Source organism: Ammospiza caudacuta, chromosome 30 (assembly GCF_027887145.1).
Source record: "Ammospiza caudacuta isolate bAmmCau1 chromosome 30, bAmmCau1.pri, whole genome shotgun sequence".
Taxonomy (NCBI): Eukaryota; Metazoa; Chordata; class Aves; order Passeriformes; family Passerellidae; genus Ammospiza; species Ammospiza caudacuta.
The window spans coordinates 5,141,453-5,162,636 of NC_080622.1; the positions used below are offsets into that span (position 1 = coordinate 5,141,453).

The 21,184-nt window shown below is 47.7% G+C and overlaps 5 protein-coding genes and 1 long non-coding RNA gene across 6 annotated transcripts; 3 read left to right on the top strand and 3 right to left on the bottom strand.

Moving 5' to 3' along the window:
- Positions 1–124: 124 nt before the first annotated feature.
- On the bottom strand, positions 125–2,494 carry LOC131569303 (scale keratin-like). Its single transcript, XM_058821511.1, has 2 exons — positions 2,380–2,494; positions 125–996 (listed from the first exon to the last, which is right to left on the bottom strand). The coding sequence occupies exon 2, from the start codon at positions 967–969 to the stop codon at positions 478–480; it is 492 nt and encodes a 163-aa protein (XP_058677494.1). The 5' UTR covers positions 970–996; positions 2,380–2,494; the 3' UTR covers positions 125–477.
- Positions 2,495–4,278: 1,784 nt separating this feature from the next.
- LOC131569305 (scale keratin-like) lies at positions 4,279–5,503 on the top strand. The gene is made up of 2 exons (XM_058821512.1): positions 4,279–4,303; positions 4,784–5,503. Exon 2 carries the CDS (start codon positions 4,811–4,813, stop codon positions 5,258–5,260), a length of 450 nt encoding a protein of 149 aa, XP_058677495.1. The 5' UTR covers positions 4,279–4,303; positions 4,784–4,810; the 3' UTR covers positions 5,261–5,503.
- A 4,382-nt stretch (positions 5,504–9,885) lies between these two features.
- LOC131569571 (scale keratin-like) lies at positions 9,886–10,863 on the top strand. Its single transcript, XM_058821799.1, has one exon. It carries the CDS (start codon positions 9,895–9,897, stop codon positions 10,261–10,263), a length of 369 nt encoding a protein of 122 aa, XP_058677782.1. The 5' UTR covers positions 9,886–9,894; the 3' UTR covers positions 10,264–10,863.
- Positions 10,864–12,724: 1,861 nt separating this feature from the next.
- On the bottom strand, positions 12,725–13,890 carry LOC131569655 (scale keratin-like). The gene is made up of 2 exons (XM_058821900.1): positions 13,873–13,890; positions 12,725–13,470 (listed from the first exon to the last, which is right to left on the bottom strand). Exon 2 carries the CDS (start codon positions 13,389–13,391, stop codon positions 13,065–13,067), a length of 327 nt encoding a protein of 108 aa, XP_058677883.1. The 5' UTR covers positions 13,392–13,470; positions 13,873–13,890; the 3' UTR covers positions 12,725–13,064.
- Positions 13,891–16,639: 2,749 nt separating this feature from the next.
- LOC131569494 (feather beta keratin-like) lies at positions 16,640–16,960 on the top strand. Its single transcript, XM_058821704.1, has one exon. The coding sequence runs from the start codon at positions 16,640–16,642 to the stop codon at positions 16,958–16,960; it is 321 nt and encodes a 106-aa protein (XP_058677687.1).
- A 916-nt stretch (positions 16,961–17,876) lies between these two features.
- On the bottom strand, positions 17,877–19,817 carry LOC131569613 (uncharacterized). The gene is made up of 2 exons (XR_009275805.1): positions 19,777–19,817; positions 17,877–18,992 (listed from the first exon to the last, which is right to left on the bottom strand). It is a non-coding gene; the product is annotated as an uncharacterized LOC131569613 (long non-coding RNA).
- Positions 19,818–21,184: the final 1,367 nt, after the last annotated feature.

Consider the following 21,184-nt stretch of genomic DNA (forward strand, 5'->3'; position numbering starts at 1 on the left):
CGGTGGTTTTGAAGTCTTAACCTCCACCTATTGTAAGGATCTGTATTTCCCCACACCCTGTACAGAGAGAAGTGTGGCAAACCCACAGCCAGAGAAATTGAAACTAAAAATTCTTTAGTTTTGTTTTTTTTTTTTTGCAGAACAGAATCACTTTAATGAGAAAAAAGCATTCACAGAAAAACATTGCAGAGTATGAAGAACATCAGATCACAGGCAACTCCTTCCGGGGTTGCTCTTCTCCAGTTGGACAGTGAAGTTGCATTTTAGAAGAAGATAAACTATTTTTTCATCCCACATATTACACACACACAGTCAAGAAAAAAGCCCAGAAGAAAAGAAGGTGATAGAATCAAGGAGGAGTTGTATGCTTCCAGCTCCACTTGAGTGGGGTGGCCATGGTCGCAACACCTCCTCTGGGGCCAGGATTGTATCTCTCCGTTGCTGGCTATTCCTTACTCAGGGATGTTTCCGTAGGGTTTAGCAGGAGCCCCAGTAGCCACGGCCATAGCGGCCGTACCAGGAGGAGTAGGGGCTGCAATAGCCAGAGCCAAAGAATCTGCCAGAGCCATACAGACCCCGGTAGCCCCCACAGGACCCCAGACCGCCATAGCCCCACAGACCCCCGTAGCCCAGGGATCCATAACCCCCATATCCATACAGACCCCCATAGCCCAGGGAGCCATAACCCCCATATCCATAGAGACCCCCATAGCCCAGGGAGCCGTAGCCCCCATAGCCCAGGGAGGTGCCAGAGGCTGCGAGGACGGGAGCTCCAGCAGATCCCACCACGGAATCCTGGGGGAAGGAGCTGAGGATGGGGCCGGGGAAGGTGACCACCACGGCGGGAGGCTGGATCACGGTGGTGGAGTCGGGGCACTGGCGGACGCACGGCTCGTTCCCGCTGTCAGCCAGGGGCTGGGGCCGGAGGACGCCGCAGGCAGCGGAGGGGTACAGGTCGTAGCAGGACATCTTGTAGGGGTTGGAGGTCAACACAGGCTGAAAAAGAAGGCAAGGAGTTCAAAATTAGGAAATTTAAATTAAAATAACAAGTAGAGTGTTCTGAGTACTTTGCAATCTCAGTGCTCTCTTTTTTTCAGAAAGCATTTTCAAATTTTTTTCACAATTTTTCAAAAATTTTCTAAAAGGTGTCCACACACAAGAGCAAGTGGGAAATGTCCTAAAAACCTTGTCCCTTGTAACATCCTGCAGAAAACTATGAATGATTTATCCACATTAAACTGAAATCTGGGAAGCAAAAGCAGCAAGAGCAAAGTGACTTTGTCCAAGGTCATTGGATGAGTCATTAGGAAAACCCACATTTGGGTTCAGCAGGTTTGCATGAGATGGAGCTTATAGAGAACTTAATTACAGTAGCTTCATCTTCCCACTCATCCCAATTTTGCTGAGAGTCAAGAGAACAACACATTATAGGATTGTGAGCGCCTGGCTTTCCCAGAAAGGCATTTGACAAGACAATAAAGAACAAATCTCCAAGGATGTTCTTTAAATCCTTAACAGAGTTCTGAGGAGGAACTTGAAAGCAAGAAGGTGAAGGAGAGCCTGAGGATTTGTGTTAGCAAGACACAAATGGCTTTATCATGTGTGAACGGCTGCAGGGGTTGCACCCTCATCAAACCCTGAACCTTTTATGCAAATGTTGAGATGGGTTAAACGTATCAAAATGAGGATCAGAGAATCACAGGCTTCCTCAAGCTGGAAGTGACCTCAAAAGGCTCAAATCCAACTCTCAGCTCTTTGCAGGGTTATTTAGAGCTAAACAGAGAACCTTGGAATTGCCTGGTTTGGAAGAGACCCTTAAGATCATCCAGTCCCAGCCCCTCCATGAGCAGGGACAGCTCCCACTATTCCAGGTTGCTCCAAGCCTCGTCCCAACTGACTCTCGACACTCCCAGGGCTGGACAATCCTTGGAATATCCAGCATGGGGGCTCCCCACCTTCACAGGGAAATATTTCTTCCCAATATCCAACCTAAATTTCCCCTCTCGGTCTGACCCCATTTCCTGTGTCCTGTCCCTGCAGCTCCTGAGGGAAGTCCCTCTCCAGCTTCCCTGGAAACCCTGCAGATCCTGAGGTCTCCCCAGAGCCTCCTCTCCTGCTGGCTGAACATTCCCAGCTCTCCCAGCTTGACTCTATAGGGGAGGGGATCCAGCCACCTCAGCTGACCCAGAGCACTGTCCGTTTGCCCCAAGGTCTGGAGTTCCTGACACCAAGAACTCCACACACCAAAAAGACAGAAAGGTCCTTGATCTTTCCCGAGTCCATGCAGATTCACCCAACAGAAAGGATGCTGGACATCAACTGGCGTTGAAACCAACAATAAAAAATACACCAAGAGCAACAGAGAAGATTCAGACTTACCCAAGTCTCCAAGAAGTCAAGGGAAGCGTTTGGAGGAGCGAGGAGAGAGAGGAGCTTTTATATCAGCTGGAGGTACCAGATCAGCATCTCTTACCCGCCCCAATTTCAAATTCATGCAACCATCAGGATGATGAAATTGTTGGGTTCATTATTGGCTTTTATGAGGCCTTTCAAATTTGTTTGTAATAATGATCTAAGCATCACCTGAGATTATAGAGAATTCTTTCATCTTGTGACGAACTGGGGGGAGATTAACACCCTGCATTATTCCTGTCACTTCCTTGGAATTACATCAGGAATCACCAAGCCAGCTCCTCTTGGTATGAACTGAATACCTGGAGAGTGGCTCATGGGTTCATCGGAATCACAAATTCCACCAGAATTTAGTTCTAAGCAGGAAAAACAGCGAAATCCTTAATTTTGGCCACGTCCACAGAGTTCTGTGGAGGAGACCGAGAGGAACCTTTGTCTTCCTGATGCTTGTTTGGGTTTGGGAGATAAACATGGAATGAATTCATGAAGTTAACGAAAACCACAAAGGGATTGGAGGTCCTGAAGAGACTTTTCCCAGGTGTTGAGGGTCGGATGTTTTCTGGACAAAGGTGGCACCTGAGAGCCTTGAATGGGCCTGAGGAAACATGGGATTTTTTAGGAAAAAATGGATCCTCTGGTGCAAAAGTCAAAATGTGATGCAATGCTTTGAATTATTGCCTCGTGTTCTTAGGAATTCATGAGCTTCTATGATACACAAGTCATAAATCCCAAAAAGGGCTGAGCTGGAAATTTCTGGGGTGAAGGAACAATCAGGAATTTGGAACGTGCGACACAAAGGCTCCTTCTTGCCTCGTTTATGGGTGGGCCATTTTAATATTGCAGACTCCACACCAAAGGTGATCCCTAAATGTTGAGGTGGGGTTCTCAGCCTTTGGGGGGCAGGGGCTTTTGAACAATAATATTTTCAAGCTTCCAGGAAGCAAGTCCATGCAAATCCTATTGATGATCCAGTAGATTAAAGGCACAGAGCTGGATTTAGGCGCCTCACAATTATGAAATGACATCACATTCAAACATCTCAGTCAAGATATTTGTGTCCTTGGTATCATCAGTTCAAGGGCAAATACTGGAGGTTTATGCCCCTTCAGGTTTTTTCCCAATGAAAAAGAATTTGAAATAAAAAATTCTGAATAAAACCCAGAAATTAATGAACCATATTTTATTCAAAAAAAATTCCAAGGATAGGGCAACCACAGGCTCTGGTCCCAGGGAACAAGGGACAGGAAAACACGGAATGACCCTGGGTCAGTAACAGCTTGGAATTGATGGTCTTGGAGGTCATTTCCAACCCAAACAATTCCAAGATTCTGTAACAAAAACCTTTTAAGGACCACAGGATGATTTCCATGCCTTCCTTTGAGTTCCATATTGTTCTCGCATGAAGCAGAGAGTAATAATAATAAAAATTACCACCCCAAAGTTGCTCTAAATAATTTTTTCTCCAGGTATTTTGTTTTTTTAATGGAAAAAAACTCCGCGCATGAGGTGACCCCAAGCGAGCAGACAGGTTTTGCCATTAAACAATGGAGAAGCTCTGGAAGAGCGTTGGGATAATTCCTGCTGTAACGCCAGGGCTGTGAATGGAATGATAACAGGAATGAGGATGACTTGTCACCATTCCAGATGAAAGAGGGCTCAGTGATGAAACACACCTATCACATTTCACGAGACTTTGGACCAGCAAATAAACAAAGAGTCAGCAGAACTTTGAGGAGCTACGTGTTGCATTCATTTGGCATTTTGTCCCAATTATGGACATCCCCAAATTGCACCTTAGATGTTCCCCAGGATCTTGGGAATGGTATAAAAGCTCTCCCAACCCGGGGCTCTTCACTTCGCCTTCCTTGCTTCAATCAGCTCTTTGAGAAAGGTAAGCACCATTCTAAGGGATCTCTTCCCTTGGAAATTTTCCCTTGGAAAATTCCAGTCTCTCTTTTCTGCTGGTCTTAATCAAGGTTGGGATCATCCATAAGGATTCTAAGATTCTAAATAATTGGGCTACTTTGTAATGGTTTTCTTTTCAGTTGGTGCTGGACATTCATAAGTTCAAAACAGTAAAATCATTCTTTGTTCTTAGTAGAAATTAGAAAAATTTAGAATTAGAAACCAAAGCAGCTTCCAAAACCTTGCAGAAGGTTTGTTCAGCCAATAAGAATTTTCTATGGGTGGGAATAAAGAAATTAGGAATGAGACCCCAGGAGAGATGACAGCTCAGAGAGTAAGCGGTTTACAAAAACACTGATGAGAATGAAGGACAACCAAGTCTTGAGACATAACAATTATTTTCCTCCACATGTCCAACCGTGAAATATTTTAACCATTGAATTTCTGCCTTTTGCTCACTCCTCAGTACCCGCTGACCTCCAACCCCTACAAGATGTCCTGCTACGACCTGTACCCCTCCGCTGCCTGCGGCGCCCTCCGGCCCCAGCCCCTGGCTGACAGCGGGAACGAGCCGTGCGTCCGCCAGTGCCCCGACTCCACCACCGTGATCCAGCCTCCCGCCGTGGTGGTCACCTTCCCCGGCCCCATCCTCAGCTCCTTCCCCCAGGATTCCGTGGTGGGATCTGCTGGAGCTCCCGTCCTCGCAGCCTCTGGCACCTCCCTGGGCTATGGGGGCTACGGCTCCCTGGGCTATGGGGGTCTCTATGGATATGGGGGTTATGGATCCCTGGGCTACGGGGGTCTGTGGGGCTATGGCGGTCTGGGGTCCTGTGGGGGCTACCGGGGTCTGTATGGCTCTGGCAGACTCTTTGGCTCTGGCTATTGCAGCCCCTACTCCTCCTGGTACGGCCGCTATGGCCGTGGCTACTGGGGCTCCTGCTAAACCCTGAGGAAAACCCTCTGGATGATGTAGAAGGGCAAAGCGAAATGCAGATTTTTCTTCCCTTTAAATTCTGTCCTGATACATCCATGAGTTCAATTCCTTGTTATCTTCTTTATCACCCCTGTGGCTGAATGCAGTGACAGACTGAAGTGTCTTTCAAGCTCTGCCTGTATTTACAGTCCTGATGTTACCATGTTGTTTGTGTTCTTTTCATTCTCATTAAAACTATTGCATCACTGAAAATCCTCGTGTTGGGCTTTTGTGTCCTCACCCACCCTCAGTTTGCCAACCTCTGCTGGGTAAAGCTCCCTGCTCTGCATGAGGCTGCAAAAACGTTGAGCAAACCCTGCCCAGAGGGAAAAGTCTCCATGGGGCCGTTTTTACCCATGAATTTACAATTTCAGTAAATTTACATTTATGGAACTACAGTGTGGTCACAGCATGGTGGCCAAAGGCGATCAGAAGTTTCCTCTACATGTTGAGCCCTGTGTGCAGAGGGAACTTCTTTAAATCCACATCAAGGACATCATGAGTGGTCATGGAATCACTGAATTGGGTTGGAAGAGCCTTGAAGATTGTCAAGACCATGTGTTTAATTTATTTATATATTAAATAGAAATGGAATTTTGTCCATATTTTATAAGTAGCCTAAAACCCAACAAAAACACTGCACCATAAATGTCATTATCTTCTTATGTCATTAGCAAAGCACAAAGCCACCTCCTGATTCAGGCAGATCCTTATCTCACAGGGAGTTTTCCTCATCTGGTTCAGCTGCCAAAAGATCTCTGGGTACACATTTTCCCGCAGCAAAAAGATCTGTCGAACATCACCATGTTTAGAGAAAATCTGACCAGAAAACCAAAGGGAAAACTTGAATTAAAAAGGGCAAAAGCTGCTGCAAAATTGAATGACTCCCAGCAGAACCCAGAGATTCCCCAAATGACAGGCGGAGTTGATGTTCTGTGTCCTGCCAGGACCGGAAAAATAAATCTGAAAAATCTATCTACCTCCAGCTAGGACCTGAAAAATCAGTCAGAAAATCTCTACCTCCTTCCAGGACCTGAAAAAGCAGTCAGAAAAATCTGTCTACCTCCTTCCAGGACCTGATAAATCAGTCAGAAAAATCTGTCTACCTCCTGCCAGGACCAGATAAATCTGCCAGAAAATCTGTGGTGGTGAAGAGCAGAGTAAGAAAAGTTCAGGTTACAAAAGGAGCCCTTAAGCAGGATTTAAGCCAGGCTCTAATGGAGATCCCGCGGTGTTTCCAGAGGGAAGGGACAAAGGATCCCTGTGATGACACTGAATGGTGGATGAGCCACCACCCTCGGGTCAGGGCAATCCTTGAGTTGGTCATCAGGAAATGTGACAGTCATCAGGTGACATGAGTGTGGCCATCACCCAGCAGAACCTTCTGAAGGACAAGGGGAAAAGCTTGGAAATCTCATGGAAATGGGAAAATCCGGTGTACATCTCTGGGCCTTTCATGTCAAGGGGGACATTGAGGAGCTGGAGAACGTCCCGGGATGGGAACAGGGCTGGAGCAGCTGGAAAAGGGAATGGAGAATCCTGAGGGAGCTGGGGGGGCAAAGACTGGAGAAAAGGGAGATCCAGGGGGAATTTGGGATCTGCCAGAGGGGATTTGGGATCTGATCCCAGGGAACAGGGCCAGGACAAGAAGGAACGGCCTTGAGCTGGAAATTTGAGGAAATTCTTCTTGAAAAGGCTTTGGAAGGGGCTGCCCAGGGAGGGTTGGAGTGGCCACCCCTGGCAGTGTCCAAAGAATTCCTGTTCATTGGTCTGGATGACCAGGTGAGGGTGGTCCCAGCTGGACTCGGTGACCTCGGAGCTCTTTCCCGACTAAAATAACTCTGGAATTGTGTGAAACTCCCGGCAGTTTCAAGGAGGGGCTTTTGATACGTCCTCTGAGCTGCTGGAGACTGCAAGGCTCCCATTAGTGCGTTTATCACACCCGGGTCACCTCACGGTGACAAAAGCGTTTTGCTCAATATTTCTGTTTATGAGTTGATTCAAATTCTGACGCTGCATGAAATGCAAATTACAACCCAAAGATTTCTTTCATCTCAGCACTTTAGTTGGCCGAGATTCACACCTGGTAACGTTCCATGAAGCACATTCAGCATGACAGCGTGGATTCTGCTGCTTCATTTATTCGCCTCTCATTAGCTGGCATAATGATGCTGGCTCAGGTGTTAATCATCATTTTCATCTGCTTGAAGGTGCAAGATTTTTTTCTTTCTTCTTCACCCATGGTAGATAAAAAATTGATGAAAACCTCAGTGCCTTCCTTGTGAAATCAGCAGCTTTTATGTGTTGTTGGAATTTGAATTTGGACAAAACCATTCAGAACTTTTCAGAGGAAATGACAGATATTTTTTAAACCATCCAGATCTGTGTTTTGTCTTGCAGATGTTCAGGCTACAGAGAAAATGTGAGTTAAAACATCAGCACTGAAGAAGAAACTCACCCAAATAAATGAAAACTTAAATTAGATGAGAAAATCCACTGAGGTGAGAAGCCATGAGGTGGTGAAGGGAACAGAAAGAGTTCACTCGGACAATTTTTTTTTTAATGTTTATTTTTTATTTTTAATAATAATTTTAAGACTGATTTTAATTACATTTCAAAATGCTGGGCTGTTAGAACACAACCACATATTTATATTGCAATTGTCACACCCCATTTCATGCATAAACTATTAAGGAGGGTTTGGGAATTGCTCAAAAACACACCCCAAAAATAATTGGACACCTTTTGGGGAAAATTATTCCTGTAATCCCCTGGGGTCATCCCGAAGTTTGGGGGAAAGAACCTCCCAATTTCAGTGCAACTTTGGTAGGAATGTGTTTATTTAATGACTCATCCACAGCAAATGATGGGGTTTGAGGTGGGACCTGGCGATGTTCATCTGTGAAAAAAACACTAATATCCGTCTAGAAAAAAAAAAAGAAAACTCAACAAAAACAACCAAAACAAACTAACCAAACTTTGATTTAAGCCCTGTTTTAGGTAGTAAAATATTGTGTTTTCTGCACTGAGGAAAACTGGGAATTCCCAATCCCAGCAGACAAATCCATGATTCCCACAATGACCTGAGGTTTGTGGCTGAGAGTGCAAAACCCACCGGGAGGCTCCTTGCACCTCTCCGAGCATTCCATTGCAAAATCTGGGAGCAGAAGTGACGAGAGCCAAGATCCGGAGCTGCAAATCCCAAACCTGTGCACGGCAGCAGGTTCTGACTGTGATTAAAAGTCATTAATGAAGATAATGAAGGAAGGGCTCAGCAAATGGGATTTAATTCCCGCTGGGAGGGATGGAGCTGCTCCGTCAGGATCCGAGATGAAAGGGAATCGGCAGCTGGAATGTGCTGGGCAGAGATTCAGGGTGGTTTTGCAAAGCCAGGAGAGTTTCGTCACTTTGGGGAGTGATATGGGCTCGTCCGACCCGGGCTCGGCGTGTTCAGCCCCGGGGCATCCCAGGCTTTGTATAAAAGCAGAAGCTCTGCGGAGCTTTTCCATCGTTCTCCTGCTTTTCTCCTCTCCATCAGGTAAGTCCAATGCCTTTTCATTCCTCTCCCAGCTCCAAAATGCCTTTGCTTGATGATTTTTTATTCCAGTTGCTGCTTGCAACTATTACATTAATTTTCAGGGCTTTATTTTTCCTGTATTCTTTTTTTTATCCTTTAAATTTTCATTTTTGCAGTATCCTGACAAGTATTTTACTGCAAGGCTTTAGGAGTCAAATCCATGCTAGGCATTTTTTATTCAGAATTTTTTTCTTGTTATTTGTATTTGGCTATTCTTGGACGGACAGCAGAATGAAAATTCAGGATGGCACAAGCTTTAAAATGTTGAATTTTCCTGGATTTCAGTCCACGACTGAATCAGGGAAATTTGTCCATGTCCTGAGCTATCCAGTTGAAGAAAGCATTCTATTTTAATTACAGTCATTTATATAAATAAAAATATAAAAATATTTAGTTATTTTCACCACAGTCAAAAAGGAGAAGAGTAGACTTGTGTTCTGACCCAGTGAATAAAATAATATTTCTAATTTTTAATGGGAAAAAACATTAAACCGAAGGCTTTTATGCCTCGATATCCAGGTGGAAAAATGTTTTAAATCCATATTTTTATCTGATGAAGGAATTGTGCTCCTTCCATCCCATCTCCATCCCACCTCAACTTCATCCCATCCCATCTCCATCCTCTCCCATGTCCATCCCACCCCATTCTTTCCTATCCTATCTCCATCCTGTTTCATTCTGCTTCATCCCATTTCCATCTCCATCCCATTTCCAATGCCGTCCCATCTCCATCCCATTTCAATCCCATCCCATTTCCAATGCCGTCCCATCTCCATCCCATTTCAATCCCATCCCATCTCCATCTCATCCCATCCCATCCCATCCCATCCCACTTCCATCTCCATCCCATTTCCATCTCCCATCCCATCCCAAACCCAAACCTGCTCCTATCCCACCCCAATTTTTCCCCCAGGGATGTCTTCCCCCATTTCCCAGCTCCCCCAAACCCCCACCTACCCCTTCCACAGCTCCTCAGTTTTCAGCACCTCCTTCTCTGCCTTCCAGGACCCTCCACCCCAGCCAGGAAATGTCCTGCTACGACCTCTGCCCCACCACCGGCGGCATCTCCTGCCCGCAGCCCGTGGCCAACAGCTGCAACGAGCCGTGCGTCCGGCAGTGTCCGGACTCCACCGCCCTCATCCAGCCGCCCCCGGTGGTGGTCACCTTCCCCGGCCCCATCCTCAGCTCCTTCCCCCAGCAGGCCGTGGTGGGATCTGCTGGAGCCCCGGTTTTTGGTGGCTCCCAGGGTTTTGGGAGTCTCTACGGCTCCGCGGCTTTCCCAGGATACGGCGCCCGCTCTGGATACGGGATCTCAGCGCTGGCCGGCGGCTCCTGCGGCCCATCCACGTCACGCCGCTTCAGCCGCCTCTTCCGCGGCTCCTGCGGGCCCTGCTGAGGGCACCAGAGCCTCCAGGGAATCCTGGGAATGCCCAAATCCACGGCCATGAGCCTGAGGGGTCGGCATTTCCGTGGCCCTCTTCGCATTCCTGATCTTTCTCCTACTTCGTGTTCGGCGCCTCCTCATTGTTTGCTCTCGCTGCCTGTTCCAGCATTCCCGATTTATCAGACTGGTGTGGGACAGCCCATTCCTGATTTATCAGACTGATGTGGGACACCCCATTCCCGATTTATTGGACCAGCATGGGACAGCCCATTCCCTGTTCCAGCATTCCCAATTTATTGGACTGATGTGGGACAGCCCATTCCCAATTTATTGGACCAGCATGGGATATCCCATTCCCTATGGATTTCACCCACAATGACCAATATCCTCGGACAAGAGCCAGGAGAAGCCGGCTGAGGACATCTTGGAGCAGAACTTTGGTTGGACTTTCCCCAAAATTATTTGTGAATGGATTTCCCCCAAAATATTCCAGGAATGGATTTTCCCCAAAATTGTCTGAGAATGGATTTTATCCTAAATTGTGCAGGAATTGATTTTCCACCTTCTGTGATCTCTGGCTTTGCAAAGGAACATTTCTGGCTCAATAAAACTTTGTTGCATCACACGGCAGCCTCCTGGTTTTTCCTTTTTTCCCCTTTTTCCGCTTTTCCCCCATTTTTTTCCCTTCACCCACTGATCTGCTCACAGGCAGGTCCAAAGGTCATCCAGTCCAACCCCTCTGGTTTTCTCTCACTAGATCAGGTTGCTCAAAGCCCCTTGAACACTCCAAAAATCAAAGATTCCAGACATTCCTATTTAATTAAGTAAAAAAAAAAAGGGAGGGAATGAGCTAAAAAATATTTTCTTAAGGAGTGTGCCTGAGAGAGAATTTCATTTGAAACACCTGAAAAATTGGAAGCGCAGCTCCTCCAATTGCAAAATGAGAAAAATGGCAAATCCTCCCTTTGCCAATCCCACCATATCCCTAGGCCTTTGTGCCTGAAGGGAAATTGCCAGCCCGGAGCACCTAAAATCCCATTAAATAAAGATTTTGCCAGCCTGCAGCACCTAAAAACCCATTAAATAAAGATATTGCCAGTCTGGAGCACCTAAAACCCCATTAAATTAAGATTTTGCCAGCTCGGAGCACCTAAAAACCACTAAATAAACATTTAACCCGCTAAATAAAGTCTGGAAATCAAACACGAGATGTTTAATTGGCATCGGGATCTGCTCCGAGCTGGGATTCGGGGTTTGCAACACCTTTAATGAGTCAGCTGCTGATTGCATCTCAATTAACAGCTCTTCCCTTGTCCCGGGACTGAACACTGGGTAAGACAAGGGTACAGTGACCTCTGGGGTTCAGAACAGAGTTTTTCTCATCCTCGGAGTTTTCTCCTCGCTCCCAGGAATTCCCTTTTTGGGTGGCAGGTGGATCAGGAGGCTCAGTTGCTGCCATCGGAATTTTTCTGTCCTGTTTTTCTTCAAACTGTGCCCGAGAACTTCAGGAATTGCCATGGACACATCCCAGTGCTGCAGTGGCCAGAAAATTATGATTTTTTATCAAATTGTCTCCCTAATTATGGGTCACAGGACCAGAGGTTGCTCCAAAACAGAGATGGAAAAAGGAGGAGAAAACCCCCCAAATTTTGAGCCATTTTTGGATCTTTCTCCTGTGTTTCTTTCTTTTCCTTCCAAGCCCAGGGAGAATTAAGGAATTAAAGATTAAAGAATTGTCCTTTGGGGTTTCATAGAACCAGAAAATGGTTTGGGTTGGAAGGGACCTTGAAGATCTTTGATTTATGGGCAGGGACTCCTTCCCACATCCCAGGTTGCTCTCACTCGTTCTTGGACAATTCCAGGGATGGGGCCAGCCAGAAATTCCCTGGAAAAGAGAATTTCTCCACCCTCCCAGGGTACACTTCAACAACTCTTCAATTTGTTTTAATTTATTTATGGGAAAGTTCAAGGAACTCAAAGAATTCCACCAAAAATTTGCCTTTCAGATAAAAAAATTCCTGTGGGAATTCTCAAGGGAAGTTTTCCAAGGAAAGTTTTTCCCCTCAGGCTGTTTTTAAACAACTTTAAAAACTGTGAAATTACCGTGTGGGGATGTAATTACATCGGAGCCCGGGGCAGGCATTGAGACACAAATAATCTGAGTCACCCGTGTTTGACTTTCTTTGGGAACAAGGAACAGCCACACCTGCCCCGAGGGAAGATCCGAACGGAATTGGGAGAGTTCCAAAACCTCTTTATCCCTCTTGGAATGACTTTGTGTCACCGCCGAAAGGACCTGGGCACCTTCCGGGTGTGGAAAGGCAACAGAAGCCGCCGCGCTCACCCAGAATGGCAGAAACCCCCCAAAATTATGGATAAAAACCACAGGAAAACTCTGGATTTTGATGCGCAACGGTTTAATGAGAAAGGAGGAAGAGAAATATCACGGTTGGGATGGAAAACCCCGGGAGAAATGAAGGAAAGAATCGCTCCAGGGCTGGGCATTCCACAGGGATGACTCCTGGGTTTTTGGGTGTGGGAAGGTGACACGACCTCATCCCACTTTCAGCCAGGCAAGGGATCATGGATGGGACCATTCCGAGGTCGGGAAAAAAAAAAAAAAAGAAAGAAAAAGAAAAAGGGAATTTACATAAAAGTGCAGGGCTGAGGATGCTCCAGGAAGTGCCGGGATTTGGGGCTGAGGATGCTCCTGGAACTGCGGGGATTTGGGGCTGAGGATGCTCCGGGATCTTCCAGGATTTGTGGATGCTCCATGGCGACTCTTGGCTCCTTCCTGCTCATTCCTGAGATGTTTAGCAGGGTCTGCAGCTCCCAGAGGATCCATAGGAAGAGTAGGACCTCCCGTAATTGTAGGAGCCATAGGAACCCCCGGATCCCAGGAAGTTTCCAGATCCCAGGAAGTTTGAGGGTGCTGAGGAGCCCACGATGCTCTCCTGGGGGCAGGAACTGAGGATGGGCCCGGGGAAGGTGATGACCACGGGCGGAGGGTGGATGACGGCCCGGGAGTCCCCACAGGAGGTGACACAGGGCTGGTTCCAGGTGTCAGCACAGGGCTGGGGACAGGAGATCGCACAGGGGGTCAGGCAGCGGGAGCTGGAGCTCTGTCTGTAGGAAAACATCTTCTGGGATTGGAGATGGGTCTGGAACCACGAAGGAGAGGCAGCAGGAAGGTCAGAGACCAATTTAGTGGAGGCTGGGCTGGGAGGAGAAAGAACGGATGAAAAAAGTCACAAAGAGGTTCAAAATTTGGCGTTTTCCATCTTCTCATGTCCTTGTCTCCTGTGCCTCCTGACTTTTAATTATGGAGTCAATTTGACACAAAAATACCCCTCAAAATGGACAGTAAATCCCAAAATGAACAGTAAATCCCAAAATTACCAGTAACCCCCAAAATGAACAGTAAATCCCAAAATTACCAGTAACCCCCAAATGACCAGTAAACCCCAAAATTAACAGTAACCCCCAAATTAACAGTAACCCTCAAAATTACCACTAAACTCCAAACCCTGCTCTGGCCCTGCTGGCCCCACAATTGTGGATCCAAGCAAAGCTCAGTTCAGATCCCGACAGTTCCAGGAACAGTTCCAGGCTCAGACTTACCCCTGTGGAGCTCGGAGCGAGTCGGGAGGGTTTGCTGGAGCAGCTCAGAGCTGAGAGGGTTTTTATACCATTTCTTGGGCAATCAACTGGAGCTGAAACAACCACGGCTGATGAATGATCCAAGAAAAATTCCCTCCACCTCTCATGGCCCAGATAAAGTGATTATTTCGCTCAGCAATTATTACTGTTGTTGTTACATCCACGGCATTACTCAGGCACAGTAATGATTTATTTTTCTTAATTTTCCTTGTTGCTTTTTTCCTACTTCTGGGATTGCCTCACGATTGCTCAGAGCTTGATCCATCAACATGAGGTGCTGACATAGCTCGGATCCCACCCCGCTTTTTCCGAGGAAAAATTGTGCAATTTCTGCCATTATTGACCCACAGTGACTCCGGTGACTCCGAATTGAGGCACGTTCATCCACAGACACCTTCCTGTGGAATTTGGGAATGGGAAGAGCTCCTTCATGTCCTCCTGGTCAAGGAACACTCCCAGATTCATGAAATGTCCATGGAGTTTTCCAGGAGAAATCCACGTCCATTTTTTAGGGAACCTGTGGGATCAGCACTGCTGAGGGAGGAGGATTCATGGATTGGGGTGAGCCAGGTCAGGGAGGGGATCCTGCATCACCCCTGGAAAACCTGGGAATGTCCAGGTGCAGCTGAGGCAGAGGTCTGGCTGCAACTTCAGCAGATTTGTTCTTCAGATTTCCCCCTCTCCAGTCATTCATGGATTACATTTCCTGCTGTGTCTCTGTTTTCCATACCCAACATTATTCCCAAATTTCCTCAAGAAATGACCTTCCCCCCCCCCCCCCCCCCCCCCAGAATCCATCCCCTTTATGGAGCTACAAACTGAACAGTGGGGATTTGAGTGGCCCTGAGAATTCTGTCCCAAAATGCCCATTTTACTCCATTTTTTCCATTGGTAACTCAGGGTAGGAAGCCTGAGGAAGCCTTTCCTGGGGTTTCCCTGATTTTTCCCAGCCCTCAGAATTTACAGTTAAGAGGATTCACCCAAACCAAAACCAGGATTAGGAAAAACCAGGGAAGGAGAAATTGTGGGGCACAACCCCCGGGAGTTGCTGGAAATCCCTGTCTGAACTTCCCCGTCCTCCTAAAAGGGCAGAAGGAGAAATCCAGTGGGATCAACCCAAATGAACCCTAAAATTCTTCCTTTTGGGTCCTGGTGTTTGATTCTTCCCCTTGGCTCTGGTGGGATGGCTCTGGTGAGATCCCACTGGGAATTCCGTGCCTGGTTCTGGTGTCCCCGAGCTGTGAAGTTGCTCAGGGGACTGGAGCCTCTCCCTGATGGATCCAGGCTAGGAATGTTGGGAATGTTGGGAATGAGGAGACCCCACAGCCCCTCCAGGATCTGCAGGGGCTCCAGAGAAGCTGGAGAGAGACTTTTCCTGAGGATTTGCGGGGACAGGACACAGGGAATGGGGCAGGGGGGATTTGGGTGGGATTTTGGGTTGGAATTGTTCCCTGTTAGGGCCTGGCCCAGGGAATTCCATTATTTTCCCAGCCCTGGAATTGTCCAAGGCCAGGCTGGTCTATGGAAGCTGCTCCTGCCTATGGAGCAATTCCACCACAAAAAATTAATTCCCCAACAATTTCCCCAACTTTGCAAAATCAGCAAAAACGCTGCAGGAAGCGAAACCGCTTCCAAAAAAACTCAAGGAAGAAACTGGAAGGGTGTTGTGAGAAACTGATAATTGCTTTGAGGTGGATAAAACAACCCGAGCCCGGGCAGGGATTGCCTCCCGAGGGTTGGGAAACTTCACGGATGGCTCAACCCCCTCGGGCAATCCCGGGATGGGATAAAAAGCTCCCGGCTCCCAATTCCTCCCATCCCAGCTCCGGATTCCTGAGATTTCAGCTCCTCGGGCTTCTCCTCTTCGGGTTCTGAGTGAGTCTGGGGGATGCTTTGGGGGGTGGTAGGGGTGGGAGTCACTCCTTGGGGAGACTGGGACAGCCCTGAGGAGGAAAGGAGGGAAAGGGAGAGGGAAAAGGGAAAAAAAAAGGAAAATCTGAGATTTTGGAGAGGGGGTTACTTGGGAAGGAGGGAGGGAGGAACAGGAAGAAGGGGAAAAGGGGAAAATCTGAGATTTTGGAGAGGAACTGTTTGGGAAGGAGGGATGAAAGGAGAAGGAGAAGGAGAGGGATAGGGAGAAGGGAAATAGGGAGAAAAATCTGAGTTTTTCCAGAGCAGGTGCTTGGGAGGGAGGGAGGAGAGAAGGACAGGGATAAGGGAAAAGGAAAGGACAGGAATAAGGGGAAAAGAGGGAAAATCTGAGCTTTTGGAGAGGAGATGCCTGGAAGGGAGGGAAAGAGGCAAGGGAAGAGAGAGAGGGATGAGGGAAAAGAGAGGAAAATCTGATTCTGAACAGAGGAGCCACATGGGAGGGAGGGAGGGAGGGAGGGAGGGAGGGAGGGAGGGAGGGAGGGAGGGAGGGAGAAGGAGAGAAGGACAGGGAGAAGTGGAAAAAGAGAGAAAAATCTGAGTTTTTCCAGAGCAGGTGCTTGGGAGGGAGGGAAGGAGGGAGAAGGAGAGAGGCACAGGGAGAAGAGAGAAAGAGAAAAATCTGAGATTTTGGAGAGTTTTTTGAGGGAGGGAAGGAAGGAGGGAGAGAAGGAGGAAGGAGGAGAGGGACAGGGAGAAAGGAAAGAGAGAAAAATACGAGCAGGGGCTGTGCTGATTTCCAACCCTGTTTCCTCCCTTCCCTCCCTTTCCTCAGCAGTTCCAGCTCTCTCCTGCCACGATGTCCTTCTCCAGCCAGCTCAGCTCCCGCTGCTCCGCGCCCTGCGCCGTGTCCTGCCCCCAGCCCTGCGCCGACACCTGGAACCAGCCCTGCGTCACCTCCTGCGGGGACTCCCGGGCCATCATCCACCCCCCGCCCGTGGTCATCACCTTCCCGGGGCCCATCCTCAGCTCCTGCCCGCAGGAGAGCATCGTGGGCTCGGCGCTCCCGGCGGGCTTGGAGCGCCCCGGGGGCCTGCAGGGTTCTCTGGTCTATGGAGGATTCTTCTCCTCCTCCAGGAGCGCCTGGAGCCAGCGCTCCGGGGGCTGCGGGCCCTGCTGAGCCGGGAGAGGGATGGGGAAACCTGGGCGAGAGGCAGCAGGAGCTGGGGCAGGGGCTGAGTGGGGGGACGGGCCTCTGTGGGGCTGGGAGATGCTGTGAATCCATGGGACATGTTCAGGATCCATGGGAACTGCTCAGAACCTGTGTGAACTGCTCAGAATCCATGGGAACTGCTCAGGATCCATGGAAACAGCTCAGAATCCATGGGAATTGTTTAGAACCTGTGGGAACTGCTCAGGATCCATGGAGACTGCTCAGAACCCATGGGAATTGTTCAGAATCCATGGAAAGCGTTCAGGATTCATGGGAACTGCTCAGAATCCATGGGAACTGCTCAGAATCCATGGAAAATGTTCAGGACCAATGGGAACTGCTCAGGATCCATGGAAACTGTTCGGAACCTGTGGGAACTTCTCAGAATCCATGGAAAATGTTCAGGATCTATGGGAATTTTTCAGGACCCATGGGAGCTGCTCAGAATCCATGGGAAATGCTCAGCATCCATGCAAAGCCCTCAGCACCCCTGGGATCTCCTCAGCACACCTGGGAGCTGCTCTTCCTCTCCTCTTTCCTGTTTTTAATGTCATGTTTCCCCAAATTTGCCTCTTCCGTTCTCCAACCCCGAATTGTTTGTCCGCTTTTATCCCAATAAACTTCTGTGTTTGCATTCATATCTCTTGGATTTCTTCTCTTTTTTATAAAACCTCTGCAAGCCCATGAGACCAAACCATCCTGGAGATCTTGGGAGGAGGGTTTGGCTCCTCCAGGGAATGTTTTTATGGATTCACCTATTGGAAAATTCCCATTTCACCTTCCCAGGGAACCAGGTGGGACAAAATATTCCATGAAAAATTTACGTGTCCACTCCAGAAATGCTTCAAGAGCTCATCCCACCCCAACAGAAAACTCCAAATCGTGATGCAGAAGGGATTTTATTGGGGCCAAGCAATGGGATTCATCCCGCGACAGCAGCACCACAAGGAATTCCTGGGGAATTCAGAGGGAAATCCAGGGGAATTCAGAGGGAAATCCAGGGGAATTTGGGCAAATTCACAGCAAAGCAGAATCGATGGGAATTGCGAGTGGGGATCTGATCCAGAGGGTATCACAGGGCTGGGATCACTCCTGGGATCATTCCTGGGGTCGTTTCTGGATTGTTCCTGGGATCAGTCCTGGGATTGTTCCTGGGATCACTCCTGGATCGTTCCTGGATTGTTCCTGGGATGGTTCCTGGGATGGCTCCTGGGATTGTTCCTGGGATCATTCCTGGATCGTTCCTGGATCATTCCTGGGATGGTGCCTGGGATCATTCCTGGGGTCATTTCTGGGTTCAATCCTGGGATTGTTCCTGGGATCGTTCCTGGAGTCATTCCCGGGATGAAGGAGCAGCCCCGGCCCCTCTCGGAGCCCTCCCCTTGCTCACAATTTGTGGATTTATTTCTCGTTCTGCTGCTTTTGGTCATGCGGGGATCCTTTGCCGGGCTTGGGACGGTGGGGGTGGGAAGGGAAGGGTTTTTCGGGGTGGGACGGGAAGGGATTTTGGGGGTGAGAGGGGAAGGGTTTTTCAGGGTAGGTTGGGAAGGGTTTTTCAGGGTAGGTTGGGAAGGGTTTTTCAGGGTAGGTTGGGAAGGGTTTTTCGGGGTGGGATGGGAAGGGTTTTTGGGGACGGGAAGGGAAAGGTTTTTGGGGGTGAGAGGGGAAAGGTTTTTGGGGGTGAGAGGGGAAAGGTTTTTGGGGGTGGGAAGGGAAGGGTTTTTGGGGGTAAGAGGGGAAGGGAATTCCGGGATAGCAGGAGGAGGAGGAGACACCTCCCAGCTCGAAGGAATTTCCCATTCCCGCCGGGAATGCGGAGCCCACGATGCTCTCCTGCGGGCAGGAGCTGAGGATGGGCCCCGGGAAGGTGATGACCACGGGCGGGGGGTGGATGACGGCCCGGGAGTCCCCGCAGGTGGTGACACAGGGCTGGCTCAAGGCGCTGGCACAGGGTTGGGGACAGGACACGGCACAGAGCTGCTGGGAGGACATCGTGGGGCTGGGGGAGACAGAGAGGGGACAATGTGAGGGGACAGAGCAAAGGACAACCTTCATTTATCATTTATCATTTATCATTTATCATTTATCATTTATCATTTATCATTTATCATTTATCATATTTTGTTATTTATATTTTATTTATAGTTATAGTTATTGTTTATTATTTATTTTATTACTTATATTTATAATCTTTATTTATTAATTTTATTTATTTTTTATTATTCATTATTTATTCATTATTTATTATTACCCTTGTTTGTTTATTTATTTATTTATTCGAATATTCATGTTGCCAGTGTTCATATATCCCAATATTCACATTTCCAATTTTATTATTTTCAGTGTTCATAGTTCCAACATTCATATTTCTAATAGTCATATTTCTTATCTTCATATTTAAAATATTCATTATTTTAAAATTCATCGTTTAAATATTCATATTTCCAATGTTCATATTTCCAATATTCATTCATCCATCCATCCATCCATTCAAATATTCTTTTCAATATTCCTGTTTCCATTATTAATCTTTTCAATTTTCATATTTATAATACGAATATTTCTTATATTCCTATTTCTTCTATTCATTTATGAAATTAATATCTGAATTAACGCCATTTTATTTTATTAACACAAATTTTACCCCATTTATTTCGAACTGTTCTGTTCCCAAATCATGAACCATCTCCCACCACTCCATGTGAATCTTTTAGAGGTAAAAATTCACAATTTTTACAATTTCCGAGCTCAAACCCTGCCCGACCCCCCCAGACCTGACTTACGCGGTGTCACAGCAGGAGATGGGACGAGAATGGCAGAAAAATGATTTAAAATCCCGCTGCAGGAGCTTTTATATAACTCCTCACTTCGGCCCGGGGGAAGGGAACCACTCCTGTCCTCTTTGTCCCCATTGTCCCTCAAATGCCTTTTGCTTTTTTCGCTTTTGTCTCTCAATCCAGGTATTTGTGATCATTGTTTCTCCCAAAACTCCACCTGGCGCTCCTTTAAATCCCGGAGATTTTGGGATGTCAGACAGGGAGGGCGATTCCCACCCTTGGCACAACTCCCGAGCTGAAGATTTATTTCTCTGTGAGCTTCCATATCGATTTTTTTCCCCCCAAATTGCGCCAAAATTCCCCAATTCAATATCCCCGCGAGGACCGGCCTCTCCATCTCCTGTTTTTGTTTCTCCAAACAAAAAATTCCTGGCTCGGAGCCGGCGCAGGAGATGAAAGGAGCGAAGCCTCGGGCTCCTCCCTGGATCTCCTTCCCCTCTGAATCAACAGCCGGGGCTGGGATTTCACCTCAGACTTTTTAATAATCGCCGTGAGGAAATCGGCCCCAAAAATTGCCCAATTCCCTCGGGGTGCCGGGAAAACGAGGGGTTGGGTGTGGAAAACAAGGGTTTGGCATCGTCCCGAGATCAGAGTGCGCCGAGATTAAAATTTCAATTAAAATTAAATTGTTTTGGCAGCAGCTCCAGCCGGTGCCATCACGGGGAAAGCGCGATTTCCAGGGAAGGAGCCACGCAGAAATCCAGGGATCATTCCCAGCCCCTGAGGAGGAGGAGGAGGAGGAGGAAGGTTTTGAGGTGAGGATGAAGACGGGCAAACAATGATTCAGGAATCTGGAGATGTTTTTGACGGAGATCTTTGCCTCTCCCATGGTCACTCCTGACTCAGGACCCCGCGCCCGCCCCAGGCTTCCCCCAGGAGTTGCTGAGCCCGCAGAAAATCCAGAAAATCCCGCTTTATTAAGAATTAATTAGCAATAATCACCTTTTCCCTTGCTCTTTCCAGGCCCGCCCCTCCCACGCCACACGGGGAATCACGGGAGGCTGTGCTGATGGTTTTTATTTTTAATTTTTTTTTTTTTTTTTTTTTTTTCTGGCGGAGATGATGAAGAGAAACCCAGAGGATTTATAAAAACATCCCGCGGCAATGCGGGGAACCACTGGGAGGAGATCTCGGGCACGGCCGGGACTTGTCAGAGAGATTAATGTCATTAAAATTTCATTATCCCCTGGAAATTTGATTTTTTTCTGACACTGAAGGGCCCAAATTCCCATTTTCCAAAATGACCCAGAATTTGTGGCTGGGAGGAAACCACCATGGGCTGTTCCTGGAAATCAAACGGAGCATCTGGGAGAGAAATGAGGAATCCCAGGAGGAAGAGAGAGGTGGAATAACC